At 43.3% G+C, this 23,674-nt stretch overlaps 1 protein-coding gene across 1 annotated transcript in view; it reads left to right on the forward strand.

Moving 5' to 3' along the window:
* CARMIL3 (capping protein regulator and myosin 1 linker 3) overlaps positions 1 to 23,674 on the forward strand; it is a 1,220,401-nt gene that overhangs the window by 743,066 nt on the left and 453,661 nt on the right. The window contains exon 27 of the mRNA XM_069238205.1: positions 22,524 to 22,699. Coding sequence (XP_069094306.1) covers positions 22,524 to 22,699 — 176 coding nt within the window. The remainder of the gene's footprint in view (positions 1 to 22,523; positions 22,700 to 23,674) is intronic.

Here is a 23,674-nt window from a genome sequence, read left to right on the forward strand (position 1 = left end):
TATAGTTACCCTCCGTAATGGATCAGCATACAGAGTCAGTCTTCGTCCTCAGGACAGTAGTTGATCCGCCATCAGCCAGGACAGAACAGCAAAGTCTCAGCAAAAAGGGTGGAAAGTTCTTCCCTCTTAAGGAGGTGAAGTAAATGTTGGGTAAAGAGGATAGTTCAAAGTAAGGCAAAAGTCTCTCAAAGTAATGATCTAAGAGTAACGATAAGGTAATGGCTTCAAGGAACGGCAAAGGATGGCAAAAGAGTGGACGATTTCTCCTTGTGACATGTCATTATATTAAATCTGTTGAACAAACCCTTAATTTCCAATTGGGCAAAATCTGGCACACCACTATCTCTGTCCAATGGTTGAGTTGTCACCTTACTAGAATTTTCACCTAAGACAGTTCTCATACAGTTCATTGGCTCCTGTGATTTACGTCTTCATCGAGTGAGATGGTAGTTAAGAAAAGTTACACGCACGGCTTCAGTTAGTAGCTCCATTGTCTTTACCAGTTCAGGCGACCTTGCACCTGTTGCGAATTGAACTGTTGCAGTCAGCAAGAATGTCTCCTTGAGCAAGTCGGGTCTCATGAGAAAGAATTTACTACGGTTACACACACATCTCTAGCTTCTGGAAAAGTACAGCTTTATGTCCTTTAAGAAGACAGCACAATGCACGTTAGAAAAACACATTTAATATGAGACCAGGCAGCTAGGCCCAGACTCTAGCTAACTAAGGCCTAGTGTCTAAATTTGCAAATCCTTACTACATGATTCATAAAGCTGGTATAAATTCACACATTAGTATATCATTAATTCATCATTAGTCAACATGTACATTGGTGGCCACTCCCCGTGGGCACATTTCAAACGCATACATTAGAAACATATTAATGTGTGTTCTATGTGGCTTCATTGTACCTTAATTTGCAAGCAATCCATGTTAATTTGTTATTATAAAAGCTACACTCCAACAATCCCTCCTCTGATTACTCTTGTCATCACACAAATCCTTCCTTTAACGACTTTGTCACTTCTTGATCTCTTTCATCTCACTTTCTTCCTTTTGTTTCGCCTTTTCATATTTTGCTCTGAACATTTTCTCCCTTTTCTTTTCTTCCCTCCTCGCTTTATGTTTTGCCAATTTTGCTTTAATCTTTTTGCTAATTTTGCATGATAACCATAGTCCAAATAAACAAGCCAGAATAATCACTATCCCCTGTATTAATTTTCCCAATATCCCATGCCAAAGACTACTAAACCAACTTCCCACATTAGCAAGTCCTTTTCCAACCTTTTCCCAAACTCCTGGTTCCTTCAGTTCCTTCAAATCTGCACTATCTCTTGTTAGGTTAGTAAGCATACTTCTAATCTCATTACTTTTGTCAGGTATGTAGGCACCGCAGTGACGCTCATTAAGCATCTTACAGACTCTGCCTCTCTTCGCTAAAAGAATGTCTAAAGCAAGCCTGTTTTGAAGAGTCATAGCCATCTCCGCAGCCAGTTCAGTATCCATCAGGAGTATAGCCCCTGTGAAATTCGTCAACATGTTATCCACAATAGTAGACAACTTTTGAATCTTTACGGAGTTTAAGACAATCCCTACTGAAGGAATTATCGCTCCAAATATGTCTCCTATTACACCAGCAGCAGTTTCTCTCTTTTGTCTAGTACGAAGTAATACAATCACTTTTCGTAAATTTCTTTAAATCTTCCAGCTGGTAAATCTTTGGGAAAACTATCCCCAAGTAACATGTCCCATACCATCCCTTTGGAAGACGGTAATAAGCATTAAGTCCACAAATATAGTAAACCCCTGGGATCGCTTGATCCATTCCATTTAGCATCAAGGTCCATTTATTTTGAAAGAAAAACACATGCTTACACTCACTCGTTCCCACAAACACATTGTCATAATATGACTTCGGCCGTGTTATGCAAAGCCTACCCATCTAAAGCTAGCTTTCCTTGTTCCCTAATCCCATTGTAATTACCATTTTTAAGAAATGATCGTTGCTGCAAGCCCTTTTCTAATTTCCCTTTTAAAACCCTCTTTCTATCTTCAGTGTGATCTAGAAAGCTTTTCTCTACGGGTGTAAGCAAGCATGTCAAATTATTGCGGTGTGCATATGATGTACTGATCGCTACTCTAGGTTCAAAGTACCCTTTAATCAATTTTATGGCATAATATTTAGCTACACTATTCAGATCTTCTACGATAGGCACATAAGAGAATACAAGGTCATAGTTAGAGTAAAAATATTGCACTTCTTCTTGGTTATAGAAACGCGTTAGTAGCATACTACAACTAATTCCATAGGTTAGTGGCAAACTGTGATATGTAACTCCCTCTTGGACTGAAAGAGGAATTTGTGTATACACATAACAAGCCTTTGCATCCATAGTGTCAACATACTCACTCAACAAGCGATAGAAAACGTTAGTAGACAGTTCCCCTTTTGCATTAGTTTCGTCATGCAGATACTTTGGGGGTCATTCTGACCCTGGCGGCCGGTGGCCGCCAGGGCCACCGACCACGGGAGCACCGCCAACAGGCTGGCGGTGCTCCCACGAGCATTCTGACCGCGGCGGTTCAGCCGCGGTCAGAAGCGGAAAGTCAGCGGTCTCCCGCCGACTTTCCGCTGCTCGGGGGAATCCTCCATGGCTGCGGAGCGCGCTCCGCAGCCATGGGTATTCTGACACCCCCTACCGCCATCCTGTTCCTGGCGGGTCTCCCGCCAGGAACAGGATGGCGGTAGGGGGTGCCGTGGGGCCCCTGGGGGCCCCTGCAGTGCCCATGGCATGGGCACTGCAGGGGCCCCCGTAAGAGGGCCCCGCAAAGTATTTCAGTGTCTGCCATGCAGACACTGAAATACGCGACGGGTGCAACTGCACCCGTCGCACCCCTGCAACTACGCCGGCTCAATTCTGAGCCGGCGTCCTCGTTGCAGGGGCATTTCCTCTGGGCCGGCGGGCGCTCTTTTGGAGAGCGCCCGCCGGCCCAGAGGAAATGTTAGAATGGCCGCCTCGGTCTTGTGACCACGGTGCGGTCATTTGGCGGCGGAACCTTGGCGGACGGCCTCCGCCGTCCGCCAAGGTTAGAATCAGGCCCTTTGTGTCTTGCTCAAACTTCTCCCAAGGTGTTAGTGTAGCAGTCTCAGAAACTGTAGCATTGGTAGCTTCATTCTCATCCACCAATCGCATCTCCACAAACAGAGCTATAATGAATATTACGAACACAACACCCAAAGCAACACCCAAATATTTACAACGCTTACTCCCCTCAGTGTCATCTCCCGTACTAGGCATGATCTGTAAAGAATCAGAAAGTGAAGTACTACAAATGTAAACGACAATCAACAGAGGATGGCTAAAAGCTTTTTTCTTTTACACAAAGGCTAAGCAAAGTCTCTCTTTAGCAAGTATTTACAGGTTCCTCATTCATTCTCAGGACCTTTGTCAATCCGGTTAGCAGATTGTCACAGTCAGTTTTCAAAAGTCACTTCAGGTTAATAGCAACACATCCGGTAATTTATCAGTCACTGTTTTCAAGTTTCTTTAATTCAATTTTCAGCTTAACACCATCTCTTTATCTCGTGGTTGAACTCAGGTACCATAGTACTGACCTGGAACTTCTCGATCAAAGCAAAATGCTAGGAACTCTTGTTGTCACTCTGCTGAAGTTGCATATCCCCATTCAGGACCTGCGTATCTTCTGTTAGCTATTCTCTTTCTTTTCAACTTGTGGTCCCCTTGTAGTTCTCCTTCGCTTAGGTCTTCTTTCCTTGTTGTATCTAGTTCTTCCTCAATTGTTTCATCAATGACCACCTTTCCTTTTGCTACTTGCGACTCTGGCCACTTATCTCCTTTCAGTGTCCCTTCATAATTTGACTTTCCTGGTGGCGGTGCAACGCCCTCCTCTTGTGCTATGGTGTTCTCTCTTGCTGGACCTGCAAGCGGCTCAGAAGGAGTACGGGCACTCTGACTTCCTTCCGCCTCAACTCCTTCGTCTTCTGGGTCTGTCAGGGGCTCAACTTCAAATCTGTATCCGTCTGCTTCTGAGAGAACCTCTCTTTGGGTCGGTTCTCCTGGTGCCTGAGTTGAGATAGGCTCACTGTCACCCCTCTGGATATCTGTTGCTGTTTGAGTGACCAAGCCGTCCTCAACGGGCTCTCCTCCAGTCTCAGTTCCCCTTTGAATACTCTCCGGCCCTGAGACTTCCTTTTCTGTAGTTGTTATTTTAGATAATTCAATTTCCTCATCTGTTGGGCACGTCACCTTCTTTGTGTGACTGGCATGGATCCAATTTGGAAATCCCACACACTTCACAGCAGTGGCAGTTGTTAGTATCACTTGATACGGCCCCTTCCAACGTGGCTCCAAACACGACTTCCTCACATGTTTCTTGACAACAACCCAGTCACCAGCTTTCAGGTTGTGACCTGGATCATTTATCGGTGGCAGTGTGGTTGCTTCCACCTGGTGAGAGAAAGAGCGGACCACATCAGCCAGACCCTTGCAGTAGTTCAACACCATATCATCTGTGATATTCACAAGAGCATTTGCAGGTACTGCGATCAATCGCATAGCTCGGCCCATGAGAATTTCTTGAGGAGACAGTCCCGTTTTCTTGTTGGGTGTGTTTCTCATTGACATCAACACTAAGGGCAATGCATCTGGCCATTTCAAATTTGTAGCTGCACACATTTTTGCCTTTCTTGACTCCAGAGTACCATTAATTTGTTCCACTAGTCCTGATGCTTCAGGGCGGTAACTGCAATGCAACTTCTGTTCAATGTTCAGCGCAGCACACAAGAGCTTAACCACCTCATTGTTGAAGTGACTTCCTCTATCTGATTCTAAAGAGATCGGAAATACGAAACGTGGTGTCAATTCCCTAAGCATCAACTTCGCTAATGTGAGACTGTCATTCCTACGTGTAGGGTAAGCTTCAATCCAGTGGCTAAAAATGCATACAATCACCAACACATATCTCAGACCTCTACATACAGGCATCTCGATAAAATCCAATTGCATCCTGCTAAATGGACCTCCAGCTCTCCCAGTGTGGCTCAAATTCACCACTGTCCCTTTCCCTGCATTCATCTGCTGACAGATGATGCACCTGCGACAAATCACTTCTGCGGCTTGCCTGAATTTCGGATTGAACCAATCAATTTTGAACAACCTGATCATGGCGTCTCTCCCAATATGTGCTTGCCCATGGTAAAACCTTGCAAACTGAGTCAAAAGACTGTTTGTCAAAACCATTTTCCCCTCAACTGAAACCCACAAATCATCTGGTCTTTGTACACACTGCATTTTGAGCCAAGAGCGTTTCTCCTCCCTGCTAGCACGACCCTGTAGCAATTTTAATTCTTCCATTGTGTCAACCACCCTCAATGCGTAACCTGTGCATGTCTTATTTTCTGTTTCAGGTAACAATTCCCACTGATCCTTGAACAATATACAATTCAATGCGCAAAACCTTGCGACTTGATCTGCATATCCATTCCCATTGACACCAAATCTTGCGATTTCACATGAGCACTGCATTTCACCACGGCAATTTCAAGAGGTAACTGAATTGCGTGCAACAATTCCTTAATTCTTTTGCCATTTTTCACTGGAGAACCAGAAGAGGTCATGAAACCCCTCTGGGACCATAGCTGGCCAAAATCATGGACAATCCCAAATCCGTATCTGCTATCAGTATAGATAGTCACTTTCAATTTGTCAGCGGCATGGCATGCCCTAGTAAGAGCAATCAATTCAGCCACTTGCGTAGAGTATACCCTTTCAAGCCAGGATGCTTCTAGAATACCAGTGATTGTACATACAGAATATCTGTCTCCCTGTACTCCTACTGAGTCACTCAGACATGAGCCATCAACAAAGATAATGTAGTCATTTTCTTCCAATTGAGTATCCTTAATGTCAGGTCTCGGTTTGGTGCACAATTCTGTTACCTCAAGACAATCATGTTCTACCTCTTCAGCGTCATCAACATCTGTATTTTCATTGGGAAGCAGAGTTGCGGGTTTAATACAATACAACGTTTCAGTGACACATTTGGTGACCCCAATATGACTGTTTCATACTTGGTCAATCTGGCATTTGTCATGTGCTGGGTCTTAGTTCGAGTCAATAGTATTTCAACTGAATGTGGGACCATTACTGTTAAGGGATGTCCCATCACTATGCCTTCACACTGAGTGAGGCTTTGACCAACTGCTGCAACTGCACGCAGACAACCCGGTAAGGCTGCTGCGACTGGGTCCAAAGTAGCTGAAAAATATGCTACTGGTCTGTTTGCAACTCCATGGACCTGGGTCAGGACAGACAAAGAACAAGCATCACGTTCATGACAAAACAGGACAAAAGGCTTTGTGTAATCAGGCATACCTAAAGCTGGAGCCCTGCACATACACTCCCTCAACTCAATGAACGCCCTTATCTCTTTCTCAGACACAGTTAGGGTATCTGGGCCATGCTTAACCTTCTTAGCTGTCAGTCTCATCAAGGGCTTGGAGATAATGGAGAAAGCCCACCATTCCCAGAAACATCCTGACATCTCTCCGAGACGTCGGGGGATTCATCTGCAATATGGCAGTCACTCTTTCCTTTGATATTTTCCTCGACCCCTTCTTGATCAAATGGCCTAGATATTTCACCTCTTTCTGACAGTACTGCAGCTTCTTTGGGGACACCTTATGCCCATTCTTTCCCAAGTGATTCAATAGTATTGTATTTGCAATCTTTTCTTGTTTTAGAGGCAATCAACAAATCATCAACGTACTGTACTAGAGTCGATTGGAAAGGCAGTTCCAATGACTCCAAATCTTTCTTCAGAATCTGATTGAAGATAGATGGTGACTCCGAAAACCCCTGAGGGATTCGACACCGACTGTAAACCTTGTCCAAGAATTTAAAACTGAAAATAAATTGTCTGTCCTCTTGAAGAGGCACAGAAAAGAACGCTTGGGACAAGTCAAAGACTGAAAACCATTCTGCGTAGCATGGAACTTGAAACATGATCACAGCTGGATTTGGCACTATCGGGCAGCACTTGACCACTATGTCATTGATCTTTCTCAAGTCTTGAACAATTCGGACTTTCCCACAGGGCTTTCTTAGACCCATTATAGGTGAAGTACATGGGCTACTCATTACTTCCTTCAAGACCCCCTGTTTCACGAAGTCTGCAATTATCTGCGTCACCTGTATGAGGACATCCTGTGCCATGTGGTACTGCGGTACCTGGGGAAACACAGCATTCGGCTTCACGTCTACTTTGACTGGTTCCACTCCTCTTATCAGTCCCACTTCCTTTCCTGTCAAGTCCCACACTTTCTCTGTGACTGTCCCCTGCAGGTCTGCGGGCAAGTCAGTCATTGTGAACATCGGGAAGAAGCTTTCCAAGGGGTATTCTTCATCTGTAGTCTCTGTTTCTGGCTCTGAGATCTGACCATCATCCCCCTCGTCATCACTGTTTGTCTGCACCTCGATTCCCTCATTCGAACAGGTGATAGAACACCTCGTCTTGCACAGTAAGGGGGTGATTCTAACATTGGCGGGCGGCGGAGGCCGCCCGCCAATGTTCCCCCTCCAAAATACCGCTCCGCGGTCAAAAGACCGCTGAGGGTATTTTGGGATTTGCCCTGGGCTGGCGGGCGGCCGCCAAAAGGCCGCCCGCCAGCCCAGGGCAAATCGACCTTCCCACGAGGACGCCGGCTCCGAATGGAGCCGGCGTAGTGGGAAGGTGCGACGGGTGCAGTTGCACCCGTCGCGTATTTCAGTGTCTGCTAGGCAGACACTGAAATACTTTGTGGGGCCCTCTTACGGGGGCCCCTGCCGTGCCCATGCCATTGGCATGGGCACGGCAGGGGCCCCCAGGGGCCCTGCGGCACCCCCTACCACCATCCTGTTCCTGGCGGGCGAACCGCCAGGAACAGGATGGCGGTAGGGGGTGTCAGAATCCCCCATGGCGGCGCAGCAAGCTGCGCCGCCATGGGGGATTCTAAGGGCAGCAGTAAACCGGCGGGAGACCGCCGGTTTACCCTTTCTGACCACGGCCAAACCGCCGCGGTCAGAATGCCCTGCGGGGCACCGCCGGTCTGTCGGCGGTGCTCCCGCCGACCCTGGCCCCGGCGGTCTGAGACCGCCGGGGTTAGAATGAGGGCCTAAGTCTCTTCCCAGTAGGGACACAGGACTTGAATCACAGACTACAAACCTGTGCAATCCCTGAAAGGTACCAATTTCGACTTGAACCGGATCTGTGATCGGGTTGGTCAGGGGCTGGTTTGCCACTCCCACTACTTTTATTGTGAGTCCTGAAAGGGGCAATTTCGGAACCTCTGCACTCCTGACTGTAGAGCGTGTAGCTCCTGTGTCAACCAAAAATGAGACCTTGTGACCCATCACCTTCCCTTGCACATAGGGTCCCCTCTGATCTACCTCTAGGGATGCTGCAAGCCTGCACTCCTCACTATCTGAACTGTCATCCGACCATTCATTGTTTATTCCATTCTCATCACGCAATGGGAACTGTTGTACTGTGTTATTTTGACCCATTCCTTGACTTGTGACCTGTTGAGGAAGCATCACCTGTTGCTGTCGCATTGGTGCTAAGGGCAACTGCATTTGCTGTCTAGGTACTACTGGAATCTGCTGTTGCACTTGCTGCATCTGCACTGGTTGCATACGTGGCATCTGCACCTGTTACATGGGTTGGAGACCCTGCATTTGAACCATGTTATTCTGAAAATTTGGATTAGGACCCCTCATTCTTGGTCCTTTAACATTTTGAAATGCACTGACATCATTGCTTTGTTGAACCGCACCTTCCTGCACCATCATCGGGCACTCCCGCTTCCAGTGTCCCACCCCCCCGCACGCATGGCATGGTAACACCTTCTTCATCCCTTGCATGTCATTTTGTACCACAACGGTATTCAAATCTGGACCACAGTGGACAAAACCTCCTCGACATCTGCCTCTCGTTTGTGTCTGAAACATTCCATTTCCCTGCGGCTGTTGCACCATCTGTTGTATTCCGTTTCCATGCATCCCTGCTTGCGCTGCCTTAATTTGCATCACCATCACTTTCTCCTTCAACTTTCTCAGCTTCAATTCGATTTCATCACTACAGTATTTTGCATACTGCAATACCTCATCAATCGGCTTCGCTTGCCAGCAAATTAAATGATTCTTAATTATCTGGCTAATTTCTGGTCTCAACCCTTCAACAAACCTGAACACAAGGTGATTAATGTCTTTCGGCTCTATGACTTCCGTGCCACTATAATGCTTGAATGCTTTTAACAACCTCTCATAGTAAGCATGTATCAACTCTTTGCCTTCTTGTGCAGTTCGATCAATCTTTTGCCGATCAATGTTCTGCGGCGACATATTCTGCTTCAAAAACTCAATTACTTTATAGAAATGCTTCATTACCTCCGGAGAGGGTGCTTCGGTAACCCTATCCCTTGCCGGTTCTGCAGTCGGCCAGTCAATACTTCTCTTGCACTCGAGCCACAAATCGGCAGGAACTATGATCTCAAACAATGTATTCAAGTCTTCCCAAAGACACTCTGCGAGCTTCACAAATCTGTCTGTCTGCTGATACCACTCTATCGGCTTTTCCCTCAGCCTGTGGAAGTCGTTTGTGAAGGACAGAATGTCACCTCTGGACCACAGTACGTGGATAAGAACCCCACCAGCTGTCTCTCTCATGGGTAGCATTTTTATTGTACCGGTATCTGGCGCTGGTTTTGGCTGCTGCTGCTCCAAGCAGTCACTTTTTCTTTTATCTCTCTTCTTTGCCCATCTGCCTTCCCACTTCTCTAAGGCTCCCCAAACCTAGGCGCTCTGTAAAATTTCTTTAAGGTGTGCTTTCATCCCAGTAGACCTCATGTGATCAAAGTCTTTGGGTTCGAAGTCCAATCTGTAACTCCTCTTTAGATGCTTAGTATTGTCTAAGTCTATGCCATATTTGTCTGCTAGATTTGCCAATCTTTGGTGCACCTTGCTCACTTCTTTAGTTATTTTTGGACACAGATACCTCAATTCTGCTTCAGTGTATGACTCTAACCTATTCACTCCCATGCTCCCTTCAACTAATTCAGCTGCTTCCACGCCCAACCTTACAAAATTCAGGTATTCCTCTCTCTCTGACCACTCTGCTGTCGCCGGGGTAGTCTGTGGTGAACTCAGCTTATCTAGCCATTCATTCAGTTGTTGCGCACTCAAACATTGCAACAAGATATTTCCAGGCTGCATCATCAGTGGTTGCTACATGTTCGCACTGGGTATCTGTGGAGTTAGTAGTCCCAACCCAGCCTGTCTCGTTGTCTCTAGAGGAACCCCAATCGGACTGAAATCCAACAAGGACCTAGATCTCTCTGCTGTCTGTTCTCCCGGTGTCATCCCTTGAGAGCTTCCTGCAAACCCTCCTCTTATCACCTCTTGAGTCATTACCCCTTGGTCACATACACTAGGCTTTGCCTGCGCATACAGAGGAACGGGTGGACCAACTGTAATCGGCAAAGATATAGCAGCTGGCGCCTGCCTATTTCCCAAACCCTGGGGAGCATTTACTCCCATAGGCTGATTTATTACAGGTACTGGGACTGACTGCGGTCCTGTGACCGAAGTGTAATTCGGAACCATCTGCTGCTGCGGCTGGGGCAGCAGAAGTGGAGTTGGCTCCACCTGTACCAACTTTGATCTTGTATATGCTTGATCTGGCGGCACCATCAAATTCGGAGTGGTCTCTAAGACTGGAACATCAGGGTAGACCCTCTGAAACGGTGGTGGCTGCAACTGTGTCTGCATCCCTGACGCAGTGGATACGCTGACACTATTCTGCACTGGAGCTGGTGGCGCAACTGCATTTACCTGAGCTGTATGCGCTGTTCCCTGATTCTGTGTTGAATTTACAGGACCTGCACTAGAACTTGGTCTGTTGTCATTCATGGCATATGGCGGTGGGCGATCCTGTAACAACTGATTAAGGAACTCATCGTCATCTATGTCATCTGCATCTGCCCAAGACCTGTTATTCTCTTTCCCTCTACTAGAACCCTTGTCTGTTTTACAAGTGGCCTTTCTTCCTTGTGTGTCGGCTTCTTGAGTGATTGCTGGAAAGATCCTGACTCCATCTATTATTTCTCGTCTCCACAGTCTGGTCTCACTATCCCACCTAGCCTCCTCTAGCGTCTTCTCTGGTTTTCTCATTCTCCTCTCAAAGTTTTGTTGCCTCTGTCATATGCCCATCAATTCCCAAATTGCTAGCGCTTCAAACTGTGCTGGCCTTGGAGGCGGTTTCTGCTCATTCAACACCTTCTGCAAATTCTCTAGGACCGCTATGTTGAACGTCCCATTCTCTGGAAATGCCAAACACCCATCCTTCTCTGTTAATTTGCACCATTGCTTTAGCCAAAGACATGGCGCGACTCCCTTCTCCTCCATTACGGCATAAGCCGTAGTATCCTCTGGCGGTGTAGGCTCCCCCACACTCGCGGTAATGTACACATCTCCCCTCAAAGCGCTCTTTAGAGCCTTGAAGAACTTCATTTTTGCGTCTCTTATTTCGTCTATAACTGAACCAGGAAGTGACTTTAATTCCCAGAACACCCTTTACCTACCTTCACAACCAATTGCCTCTCACGGACGGCTGCCAATCCGTGTGCGACCCTTCTCACTAACTGACCTATCCCAGCGTGGCTCCAATGACGTCACACTCACACACACTGCGGCTGACAAAGTCTTGCGGCTTGTCTTCCGCACTCCCTATTCACACAACCTAATGCAATATATTGCGAGCACTTTAACAACAAAACTCAAATTTGCCGGTTTACTACAGGAAGGGTAACACAATCTCTTCAGAACTTTACAGAGATTTCACTTGAAGCCTCAGCCGCTACTCTCTCCTTCTCAGATCCCGCACTCGCAAGCAAAATTTGACCCGCAAATTTCACTCTCGACTTGTCAATTGCTCGTCCTAGTGCACTTTAGAACTTACCAAATCTCCACCGAAGGTTCTCACTCATACACTTTGACTCGAACTCGACTCGTCAATCACGCCCGATTGACCTATTAAACCGCGCAAATTACAACATAAACCAAGTGTCTCATACACTTATCAATATACTCCGGAGTCTTAGACCACGCAGGGTCCGTACATCATCAACAACCACCTGGACAATTTTTGAGCACAAAGCGCCACACTCACATAAAGTTCGCCGACTTCCCTACTCTCATACTGCTGAGTACGCCCACTCCTACTAAAACATCACTGGCCTAAAATCCTCACGAACCTCACAATTCAATTGCGGTATGCATAAGCTGTGCAAGCGCAAATCCTACTTTACTCATACCATCACTAGAATGCCGAGAACATACCCAACTCACTTCAGCAAGCTCCGGGGTCCCGGGAAAGTCATTTGGGGCTCAGGGGAACACCACCTCTCCAATTTGCATCATTTCAAAAACAATTCTAAAACAATAATCCCTCATCTTAGGGCCCCAAAGGGCCGAAACCGCCCTCTGCTACCAGAACTGATAACGCGTCCCGTCCTAGGTAATTTACTTACTCTGGGACTCGTTTTAGGCCAATTAATTTTTTGACCCTGATTGGAGGCACCTTAAGACGAGATAACTAATCAGCATATCAATCGATAGGTCAATAACCTCATCAGTATTCACAATAGCGAATTAATTAAATTAGTTCATGACATTAATAAGAATCCAAACTCACCATGACCTTTCAGCCACGAATAACCACACAAAATTTAGTAATAGTTATGATATTTATTCCCTATTAGTCACACTCTACCAGCAAGTTTATTAGTCTCAAAACCAGGAAACACATCAATAATGTCACAATATGGCAACTTAAGTAAGATTTAAGCAACGCAAAGGTTATAAACATCAGGACAAAACACAGCGTTAACATGTATCTATTTAGCAGAGTATCCTTAGAACCATATTCACCAAAGCAAAGATTCTGTCATTTGTTTATTCGCACCCCATATTAGTGAACTCCTTGACTAACCTCTAATTAGCATCAGCATGTTGGGCTTTCATGCAAAACAATTTAGTAACACAAATTTGGAAAACATCTAACTATGGTCCCTGTCAAAAGCAGTTAGTACCTAGGAGAGGCAAACAGATAATTACAATTTCATTATCATATAGTTACCCTCCGTAATGGGTCAGCATACAGAGTCAGTCTTCGTCCTCAGTACAGTAGTCGATCCGCCATCAGCCGGGACAGAACAGCAAAGTCTCAGCAAACAGGGTAGAAAGTTCTTCCCTCTTAAGGAGGTGAAGTAAATGTTGGGTAGAGAGGATAGTTCAAAGTAAGGCAAAAGTCTCTCAAAGTAATGATCTAAGAGTAACGATAAGGTAATAGCTGCAAGGAACGGCAAAGGATGGCAAACGAGTGGACGATTTCCCCTTGTGACATGTCATTATATTAAATCCGTCTAACAAACCCTTAATTTCCAATTGTGCAAAATCTGGCGCACCACTATCTCTGTCCAATGGTTGAGTGGTCACCTTACTAGAATTTTCACCTAAGACAGTTCTCATACAGTTCATTGGCTCCTGTGATTTAGGTCTTCATCGGGTGAGATGGTAGGTAGGAAAAGTTACACGCACGGCTTCAGTTAGTAGCTCTATTGTCTTTACCAGTTCAGGCGACCTTGCACCTGTTGCGAATTACACTGCTGCAGTCAGCAAGAATGTCTCCTTGAGCAAGTCGGGTCTCATGAGAAAGAATTTACTACAGTTACACACACATCTCTAGCTTCTGGAAAAGTACAGCTTTATGTCCTTCAGGAAGACAGCACAATGCACTTTAGAAAAACACATTTAATATGAGACCAGGCAGCTAGGCACAGACTGTAGCTAAGGCCTAGTGTCTAAATTTGCAAATCCTTACTACATGATTCATAAAGTTGGTATAAATTCACACATTAGTACATCATTAATTTGTCATTAGTCAAATTCATTAGTCAACGTGTGCATTGGTGGCCACTCCCAGTGGGCACGTTTCAAACGTTTACATTAGAAACATATTAATGCGTGTTCTATGCGGCTTCATTGTACCTTAATTTGCAAGCAATTCATGTACATTTTTTATTATAAAAGCTACACTCCAACATAACCACCTCTGCTCCTCTGGCGATTGTCCAACTACAGAAACAAAACTGTTTAAGTTGCTATTATGAGCACTTTCACACGATTGCTACTTTTGTCAGTCATCGGTGTACAATTGGTAGTAATATTGGCAAGATTGAAGCAAGACCAGAAAAGGTTTAAAATAGATGTTAGAGAGGTAGTTATAAGGGGCACCCCTGTGGCGCCTCAGTCTCTTTTAGTGAAGGAAGAAGTTTTGGTCAACTCTCAATAGTGTTGCTTTTTCAGGTCCAGTAGCATTAAATGACAAGAAAGTAAATACTGTTCAGTGCATCATCCCTATAGGAAAAGCCATATTGCTTCCATCCCCCTCCCCATCAGGTTCATGGTCTTGACATTTGGTAATTTAATCTCTACAGTAGCTTCACCTGCTGCACAGGCCTAGACATGTGCAGTGTTTCAAGTTGATGCATTTTTTATCAATCTAACTTTACTATGACTGTGGCATATGTATTTCACTGGCTTCTACAGCATAACATGATTCTGGATTGCATGTTTTGGAATGTCCTATACATTTCTGTCTAGAATTAAACTCACCTCACCCCTTGAGGTGATCCAGCTCCCCTGTTGCTATTTTAAAGGATTTATGACCCAATGTCCAGGATGGGAGAGGGGGTGTCTCGTAGGGACTGCTGAGTGGCGCACACTGGAAGAGTAGTACTGTGAGGCAGGGAAGACCCTGCACAGCAGAGATAAGGATTCACAGTATTTGAACAGTTGTGTACTTGTTACATGAAAACTCTGGGATCTTTTTGCTTCCACTAAGCATTCTCACAGGGCACAAAGTAGACAACGCTGCTGTAAAATTAGGCCTAGGAAGCCTGTGCATTTAAAAAAAGGTTTTTATTGAGTTTATCAGAAAGGTCCACAATATAAAACATGCGTAAGAAGCAAACCAGTTAGTCTGCTGCAAGTGAAGTCTGTACAACATCAATTAAACAGATCATTACAATTACTTCATGTCTTTAGTGTGCCATTTTACTTTGCAGCGCCCTTAACCTCATTAATGCATATACATAGTTATCTGGGTTTTCTCCTTATTCGTCGTCTTTGTAAAACATTTGAGATATGTTAATCCAGTGTTGTGAGCTTTCGTGGTGGTCTAGTGCCTAATGGGGCCGTCAGTTGTGTCACGGTTTTGCCCTTTGTGCCAGGTGTTCTAATAATTAGTCATCTTTCCTAGTGAGTTTCATATATAGTTCATCTGCTAGGGCCCACTTTTCCACTGGTCATATTTGGGTGCTAATGATTTAAGCCAATGATTGTCTGTATTTCTTTAGTTAGCATGGTACAGAGGGACACAAATTACATTTCATTTTTTACCCTTTATCACTGGGCCAATTCCTAATAGGGATTGTTTTATACTTATATTTGCCATTTATCTCACTGCTTGATCGAATCCCTCTAATACTATATGCCTGAATACTGAGACCAATGCGTACATCGATTCCGTGTGGAGAAATTCGGTCACTGATGCTCTGCTGCGGCTACAACCTGGAGAGCTCCCTCGATTATTATGTGCTATATGGTGTGATATACATCGAGTGGAGATAATGAAACTAAATCAGTTTAAATCTTGCAGTGACTGATATCTTTTTGACTTGATCGCATGCTTTATTCCAGTTCATGTCCTTCAACGGGTTGAGGCAGCACAGTAACTGTCTCACCCATGCTTGCATTGTGTCACCTTCTCTATCTTGTACCAGTAAGGTGTAAAGATTTGTTACTTTCTGTTGACTGTCAAAATATTTAACATTGACATCATCGTAATTGTGATGGGTATTTCTGAGAATGATTTCTAGATTTATCTAGTTGTGTGCTAATTCCCCATACTGGAGGAACTGGCTTTGGTTTAGTCCAAATGCTTATTGTGCTTCAGCAAAGATAAGAATTCTCTTATTCTGGTTTAGGACTTCTATTGTATGACATCCTCCCTCTTGCCAGCTTATTATTGACAACTTATTGAGTGTATTTTGTAATGATTTAATACACGTTGAAAGCCTATCTGGAGTAAACGGTGGTATACTCAGAACTGTGTTAACTGCTTTATTTCCCCAGACAGTCCCCACTTGACGGACAATTTCTGGATAAGTATTGAATATGTTTCATCCCATGATAAATGTTTCTGACAATGTTCCTGGTAGGTTTTTCTTCCAGTTAGGAGTTTTTTTCAAACCAGCTCACTGTGTGCTGTAATTGTGCCACAACATAATATAAAAAATTGTTGCTAAGTCCCAACCCACCACTAGTCCACTAATGCTTCACTGTTTAACCTGGAAACTCTTTCCCACTAACATTAAGGTACTCAAAAGGGTATCCAGCTTGTTAAAGAGTTTAAATGGACTCGGGCACATAGAATTCTGTAGCATATAAATGCAAAATATTTCCCCACCGATATTTTCCCCATTATTGATCAAGGTAGTGGTGGCCAAGACCCAAACAAATATTTGAGTTATGTTGAATATTCCCCATATATTTAGTATGTGTTGGACCGATCAATCATTTGTGACCTGTATGCCCATGCATTAAAAGCTTTCCATTTCCCATTCTATACCTACTTTTGGAAATACAAGCTTATACATCACGGAATAGCCTGGATTTGCCCCAATTAGTAATCACGCCAGATCTATGTTTCAAACTGTTATCATTCGTTAATGCGGAGTGGAACCGAGGTTATCAGGTCTTTCAAGTATACCTATGTGTCATCTGCGTATGGTGACACAACATGTGTCCTATTGCCCACCACTATGGCCCATTGGGCCAGGGTTGTCCATAATGTTCATGCTAATGACTAACTAGCCATTGCAAACCGAAGGGAGATAATGTGCAGCCTTGTTGGTTATCCTATTCAAGTTTCCTACTTTCTGAGATTCAGCCATCTGGTTTTACTTTTGCTGCAGTCTAGAACAATTTAACCCAGCTTAAAAAACATGGTTCCAAAATCTATTCTTTCCATTACTGCCCAAATATTTTCCCATCATTCATGCTGGACTTACTTTGTGGTGATTGTGGAAATGGCAAATGTACTACAGCAATGATTGGAGCTTAGGACTTTACTCATAACTCTGAAGTCATTCTTTCCATCCATTTCTGCAAAGACAGTCATGATCCAGGTAGACAAAACTGATTTGTATTACCTCAATGAAAGGGGACACAGTGTCCAGAGGAAGTGCAGCATTCTATGGGCACTCAACATATATTTCAAACCCAACTCCAAACTGTACTAAATACCTCTTGTTAATTGAGGGCAAGTCTACATGCCTTTCCCCATTCTATTTTTTACAAAAGTATTTTCCAAGCTTAGGAAATCCAAGACAGTGAGTATTCTCAGCCCTTTGCACTGGCTTTACTGTGGCATCCTGATTTGTTTCTCTTGTTGTAAGAACCAAACAAGAGATTGCCATGCCAATCAGATCTCGTGGCCAGTATGTTTTGCAGGATTTTCCATCTATTTTGGATTTGAATGCCTCGCTTCTGTACTTCCCACATGGTCTCTTGAATTTACTTCCTGACTGCACAAATATCACAAGAGGACCAAACAGGTTTTAGCCAGGTCATCTTAAGCCTCCAAATGGAGTAGTTCACTAGAAAAAAATGACACTTCGTCTATTTTTAGTCCTTCAGTTACTTCAGACATATGAAAGGAAAGTTGTCTTATTGAAAAGTACCAGAGAGCAAGAGACCTAGCGCCTTTTAAGTTCAGAAAGCAAATTTGCAAAACCCTAGTGATTGTTGTCACTGCTCTCTCCCAAGCACTTTCACATGCCTAAGACTCAGTAAGGCTCCACCCAGAGTTGGATTGGGTTGTGGCCAGAATTAATCTGAGGGAAAGGATTATGGATTGTATGTCTAACAATACAGCAGTTACAATGGTAAGCAACTGTAAGATGCGCTTACCTTTCATACCCTTCATTCCGCCCAAAGATAACTTTCCCAAACCTGAAGCAATATGAAACATTACAGAGGAAAATGATGGAGAATTTACATGAGGAAGGCCTAACCAAAAATATTCCACAACATGAATTGAACAAAATGGTAATTTGCCCATATACTTGTATCTGACTTGTGTGGTAGCACAGTTCTCTGTCTTATATATAATATCAATTGGAGCATGTTTGTGATAAGCCATAGATTCTGATTTTGCACCCACACCATCAATTTGAGTTCCCACTCAGCGGGCTAAAGTTTAAATATGTTGGGCTAATTCACAAACTGAATTTTGTTTGTGTGTTAGTAGTACTATGGTAGTATCACTAAGGTAGTACAAAATGTTATTTTCAAACCTACATGTGATGGTCTGTGCCTATGCCTCCTCTGTCTATGACTAAAGGGGAGAAGTTTTGGGAGGAGTAAGTACAGGTCAAGGAACGGCAAGGGAGGTGTATAGGGAAGGACAGACAGGAACCCATTAACAAAAGAACATTCCCATTGTTATTTACAAACTGTACTTCTATAGTTATTACAGCCAAAAAGACACAAAACAAACATAAATGTACTACAGCAACACACATGGTTAACCAGTGGTACTAGAAAACCCTCCCATAGAAAATAATAGAAGTGGGGATTTAAAATAAAGCCCCATAAGAAAATAATGTTAAAATAAATTAACTAATTGTAGCGTTTTGTAAATATATACATTCTTTTCATATTAAACTTTACATTATATTTTTGCAATTTTTTTAACTTAATGTACTTAAATGTATTAAAAACTAATTTAAAATTTAGTTAGTTTAGAGCAGTAACAGTTTTTACACATTATCCTACATTTATAAAATAATTTAACATTAATATTTTAGTTTTCGGTTTATAATACAATTAACATTTATTAATTTCCCAAAGATTTACGCTTTTGCAGAGGTCTCTGCCAAGTGTGAGGAACTTAAAATATGGTTGTAAAGTTACTACTGGTTGTAACTTTGCTGCTGGTTTTACTCACTCCACTCCCTATTTCAGTGGGTAAGTCTACACTTTTGAGTAACTTTACACTTGTAACTGTTAAATAGTCAACAATAGCAAACGTACCAAAAAGTGTAGGAATACCTTTTTGTGAATAGCCCCCATTAACTTCAAATACAATGCAAAAAAAATCTACTGAGCTGTAATCAGTCACAAAAGAATGCACTCTACATAAAGACTTAAAGGTCTGTGAAGTTCAAACTACTGCTTGTGTTTCACATTCTAATCTTCCAAAGTTATTTCACACTCTGAAGATGTAGTATAGAAGAAAGTAGCTGAACAGATGCCCTGGTTAAATTGAAAGGCAGAAAATAAAACCCTTTGGAAGGAGAGAGAAATAAGATACCACAACCACTTTATCTTCCCCCAAAAAAACCACATGTGATTCATATGAAGAGGTGAGTTAAATAATGGTCTGAAAGAATCTCATGCAGCCTTCACAATGTATCTTAACAATGTGTCATGTTATTGGCGTTTATATAGCACGCTAATCACCCATGAGGATATCCAGGCCTTTGTAGCAAGTGTGGAGGTCAGCCTGGGGATTTATTGGAAACACAAGGTCTTTAGCTCCTTGTGAAAATCAAGAAGAGAGGAGGAGGTTCTTATATGTTGTGGCAGTCGTTCCAGGCTTTAGGTGCCAGATACGAGCCAGCACAAGGCTCCGAGTCTTCCCCCCTCCCCTGCTCTGCTTTTGTGTATGTATGGGGTGTGGGCTACTGAGAGACCAGCAGAGCAGAGGTGTCTGGAAAGCTGGTGAAAATTAAAGCAGCTGTTCATGTAGGCAAACCAATGTTGCAGATCTTTTGTAGGTGAGAGAGTTACCTACTCAGGCCAGCTTTGATACATTCTTTTCCACTTCCTCTTTGCTGGTTCTTCTTTTCTGTTCCAGTTGTTTGCAGTGTTTTTTGGTCATTTTGAGCTGTTCTGCCTACCAGTTGGCCTGCGTTCTAGTTTTTGCTGTGTAGCTTCATTTCTGAGGGCCAGAGTTGTGTCACAGTTGGTGATATCCACTTGTTGAAGTTCTTCATGTCATGTGCTGGTACGCCTGTGGGTTCCAGTTTGTTCTTTTGCAGGGTGTCATCCAGTCCACCTCTGTTAGGTTTTTCCAGTTTTGGCATGCTGGGCCTGCTCTGGGGGCTCTTATGGGTCTATGGGTATCAATTGTAAAGCTCACTATGGCATGATCTGACCAGGTGACTGGTCTTGGTGTGTTGATCGTAATGTTGTTGAAAGATATGAAGATGGGTTCTAGGATGAGTCCGGCAGTGTGGGTGGGCTCTGTGACACATTCGGTTAGTCCCAGGTTTCTGAGGTTGTCAAGAAGGGCAGCTAAGTTGGCATCTGTCCGGTCTTCAAGATGGAAACTGTGGGGTCCTAGGAGGATAAAAGCTCTGGAGTCTGTGAGGAATAGGGGGACAATGAAGTCCATGATGTTGTTAGCAAAGCTGACTCTGGGGCATGGAGGGGAGAGGATGATAGACTAGGGTTCCAAGGAGGGTGACATTTGCTGTAATTTATAATTTGAAGTTGAGGTGATGCATGTTGTTTGTTCAGTCTTCGGCACATGAAGGTGTCTTTGTAAACTAAGGCGATTCCTACTCCAGACCTGTTTAGTCTGGCTTGCCTGGTGATCTTGTATCCAGGGGGATGGCAGTGGCGATGTCAGCTGTTGAAGCTGTGGTCAGTCATGTTTCCTTGTAGAAGAGGAGGTCCGACGTGCCATCTTCCAGCAGGTCCCAGATCTCTGTGGCATGTTTGCTGAGTTGGCGAGTGATGAGGAACAAGCATGCTATTGGTTTATGTGGAGAGGAATAGGTGTTCCATGGAATAAATGTACAGGTGGTATTGCTATTGGCAGTTACAGCTATTACAATATGTGGGGTAAGCGTTCTGGGAGTCATCTTTAATTCCACAGTTAGGTAAAGAGATGACAAAGGACAATGTTGGATCTTCAGGTAAGTCAATGGATTGATTTGTTTCTGGGAAGAAATAGAATCTTTGAGATTTACTTGAATCAGTGAAATGTGACTACTCAGCACTAGGCCTTCATTTATTATTTACTTCTCCACACGGTCATCAGAGCATCCATTTTACTAAACACTAATGATTTGGTTGGAGGTGGGCCAGAACTGGTGAAAAAGTGAATGCCATTTACAATGGAACAAAATGGTGTTGTTGTGCCATGTCTCATAGATATTGTACATTTTAATTTTATCAAAAAATGTGTACCCTCCAAAATTGGTTAGTAGTTTCCAATCTACTATTGTTTTGTACTTCAGTTTTTGACACAGTTATTAAGTTACTTAAAGTGTGGTATGCATGGAATTAGATTTACTTCCCACAAATACACCTTTTCAACGTTTGGCATGCAACTGAGTTTGGGCATGCTGTATTTACTCTTTCATGTATGTATTGTTTTCTATACCAGTGATCAGGTTGCCTAGTGGTCACTTCAAAGTATATTTTCACATGGCAGTGCACATTAAGAATTGATAATTAACAGTTGTTGATTTATGTAGAGTCAGTAACTTTCAAGAACAATATTTGGGCCTTCCAGAGTGTTTATTAAGGGGGCTATGGAGATGTCTTCAGGTAGTAGCACGGGTTGTCTGAATTGAGAAAACGACTATCAAGGCCTTGGACTTCGCTGCAGTAGCCCCCACATTTACTTAAAAGCTTTTTTAAAAAGCTCAGTGTTATGTTGTTTTCTGAAGGCAGTTGGGTTATGGGTTTATGGATATGATGAGTGCTTTCAGGGCCTTGAGCCTTCCACTGCTCAAGACCTCACTCTGTCTGTTTTGATTAAACCTCTTTTGCCAGGTGGTTTAGTTGATTTATCAGTGTCTCACCTTTTGTATGTAGTCCCGGTTCTGCTTTTGTAGATATACCATTCCATTGTTCCAGGCAACCCTATCTGTTGCTCACAGGACGTTGAACGTGTTTTTTTAGAGTGGGTTTGATATAACTGTTATTTTTGAGATTGCAAACTAGCATGCCTTCCTGCATCTGTTCCTTTTGGCAGTCCGTTACTAATCTCGCTTTGTAGAGCCACATAGACTATGATGAAATAGTTTAACCCTGCCAAAATGATAGCTCATGTCAACTTCACGTGGTGGTTCATAAAGAACTGCTAGAACCATTCAGTCCATAGAGAGCTGGAGATTGGTTTCTGTGTCAACTGAGAATTTTACAAGACAATAGCAGCTCTAAAGAATGGGAGTGAAATCAAATGATTTAATTTTTTCTTGGGAAAATATTCTATTTTTGGTACCGTACCTGTCCTCAGCTATTTTCTGTTACAGCCTCTTTGTGAAAAGTTGCTGCATCCTACAAAGGCACTCTATTCTTCTTATACATGTGTTCTTGTAGGTGATTTTGGAGTCCATGGTGGATCTTACTCAGGAATTGTGTCCCAATGGCATGCGGGCAGCTGAGAATCACAACAAGATGTTGAGCGCTGTCTCGGACCGTGTTACAGTGCCACGCAATTTCATCCGCAGCGTCCTCCTTGAACAGGCTGGTTTGGATATCCAAAACAAACTCAAGTAAGTGTCAAGGATTTCAGGTCTGGGCAGATGAAGTTTAGCAATTCCATAACAAGGAAACTGGGGTCTCATGTCTAAAAAATGCATTTGGTAAAAGTGGTTGCGCTTTGCACACCTACTTTCACCAAATGCATCTGTATTTTGAAATCATGGATGATTAGGTCGGTTCAAAAAGCAAAGAGTCATAGTGGGTGCCAACCTGACGTGCCTTATAAATAATAATGAGATGGGTCACAAACTGAGACCAGTGACGATTGGCTGCAATCGTAGACATGGTAGTCTTTTGGGGTCAGCTGACCACAATGTCTGATTGCTTCATAAAGCAATCGTTTTTTTTTTTTTTTTTTTTTTTAAATAAAGTCCGTTTCCCTACATGACAAACTGGATGCATTTAAAAACCTATTAAATATTTTGTAGTTACTTATGACCACCGCCTAATAATAACAGTGTTTTTTTAAAAGCTAATTTCGGTTGCAAGACATCAATACATACCATAAGGATTGCACAGACTTGATAAAATTAATATATTACAATTGGTCAATTCACCTCTGTCCCCAGCTGGCGAAAATACCCTCCTTTTAGTAGGGATGCCCAACTTTGTACTTCGTTAGAATCATTAACATCAGTTTACTTGTCCCTCCTAGTTTGAAAAAGCTGATTGTTTTTTATTTGTGATTCATGTAACACATAAAAAGAAGGCAGCACATGCTTCACGAATACCCTGTCTCTTCTTCTTTGCAAAATATTCCACGTTATATCTGTCATGTACCAGTCTATATGTATGGTAATAATTTCAAATAAAATTAATATCATACATACAGTGACCTAGTGCTATGCAGCGTCTTGCCATAGCATCAGAAAATCAGGATCTAATGCCCCACCAACAAGACAATTCGTAATGGTTTCCTAAACCCATTTGACAATTCAGAAAACTTCCAAATCATTGTTTGGCCTTTTACATTTTAAGAAGAGGTT

This window comes from Pleurodeles waltl, chromosome 6 (assembly GCF_031143425.1).
Source record: "Pleurodeles waltl isolate 20211129_DDA chromosome 6, aPleWal1.hap1.20221129, whole genome shotgun sequence".
In the NCBI taxonomy this organism is placed as follows: Eukaryota; Metazoa; Chordata; class Amphibia; order Caudata; family Salamandridae; genus Pleurodeles; species Pleurodeles waltl.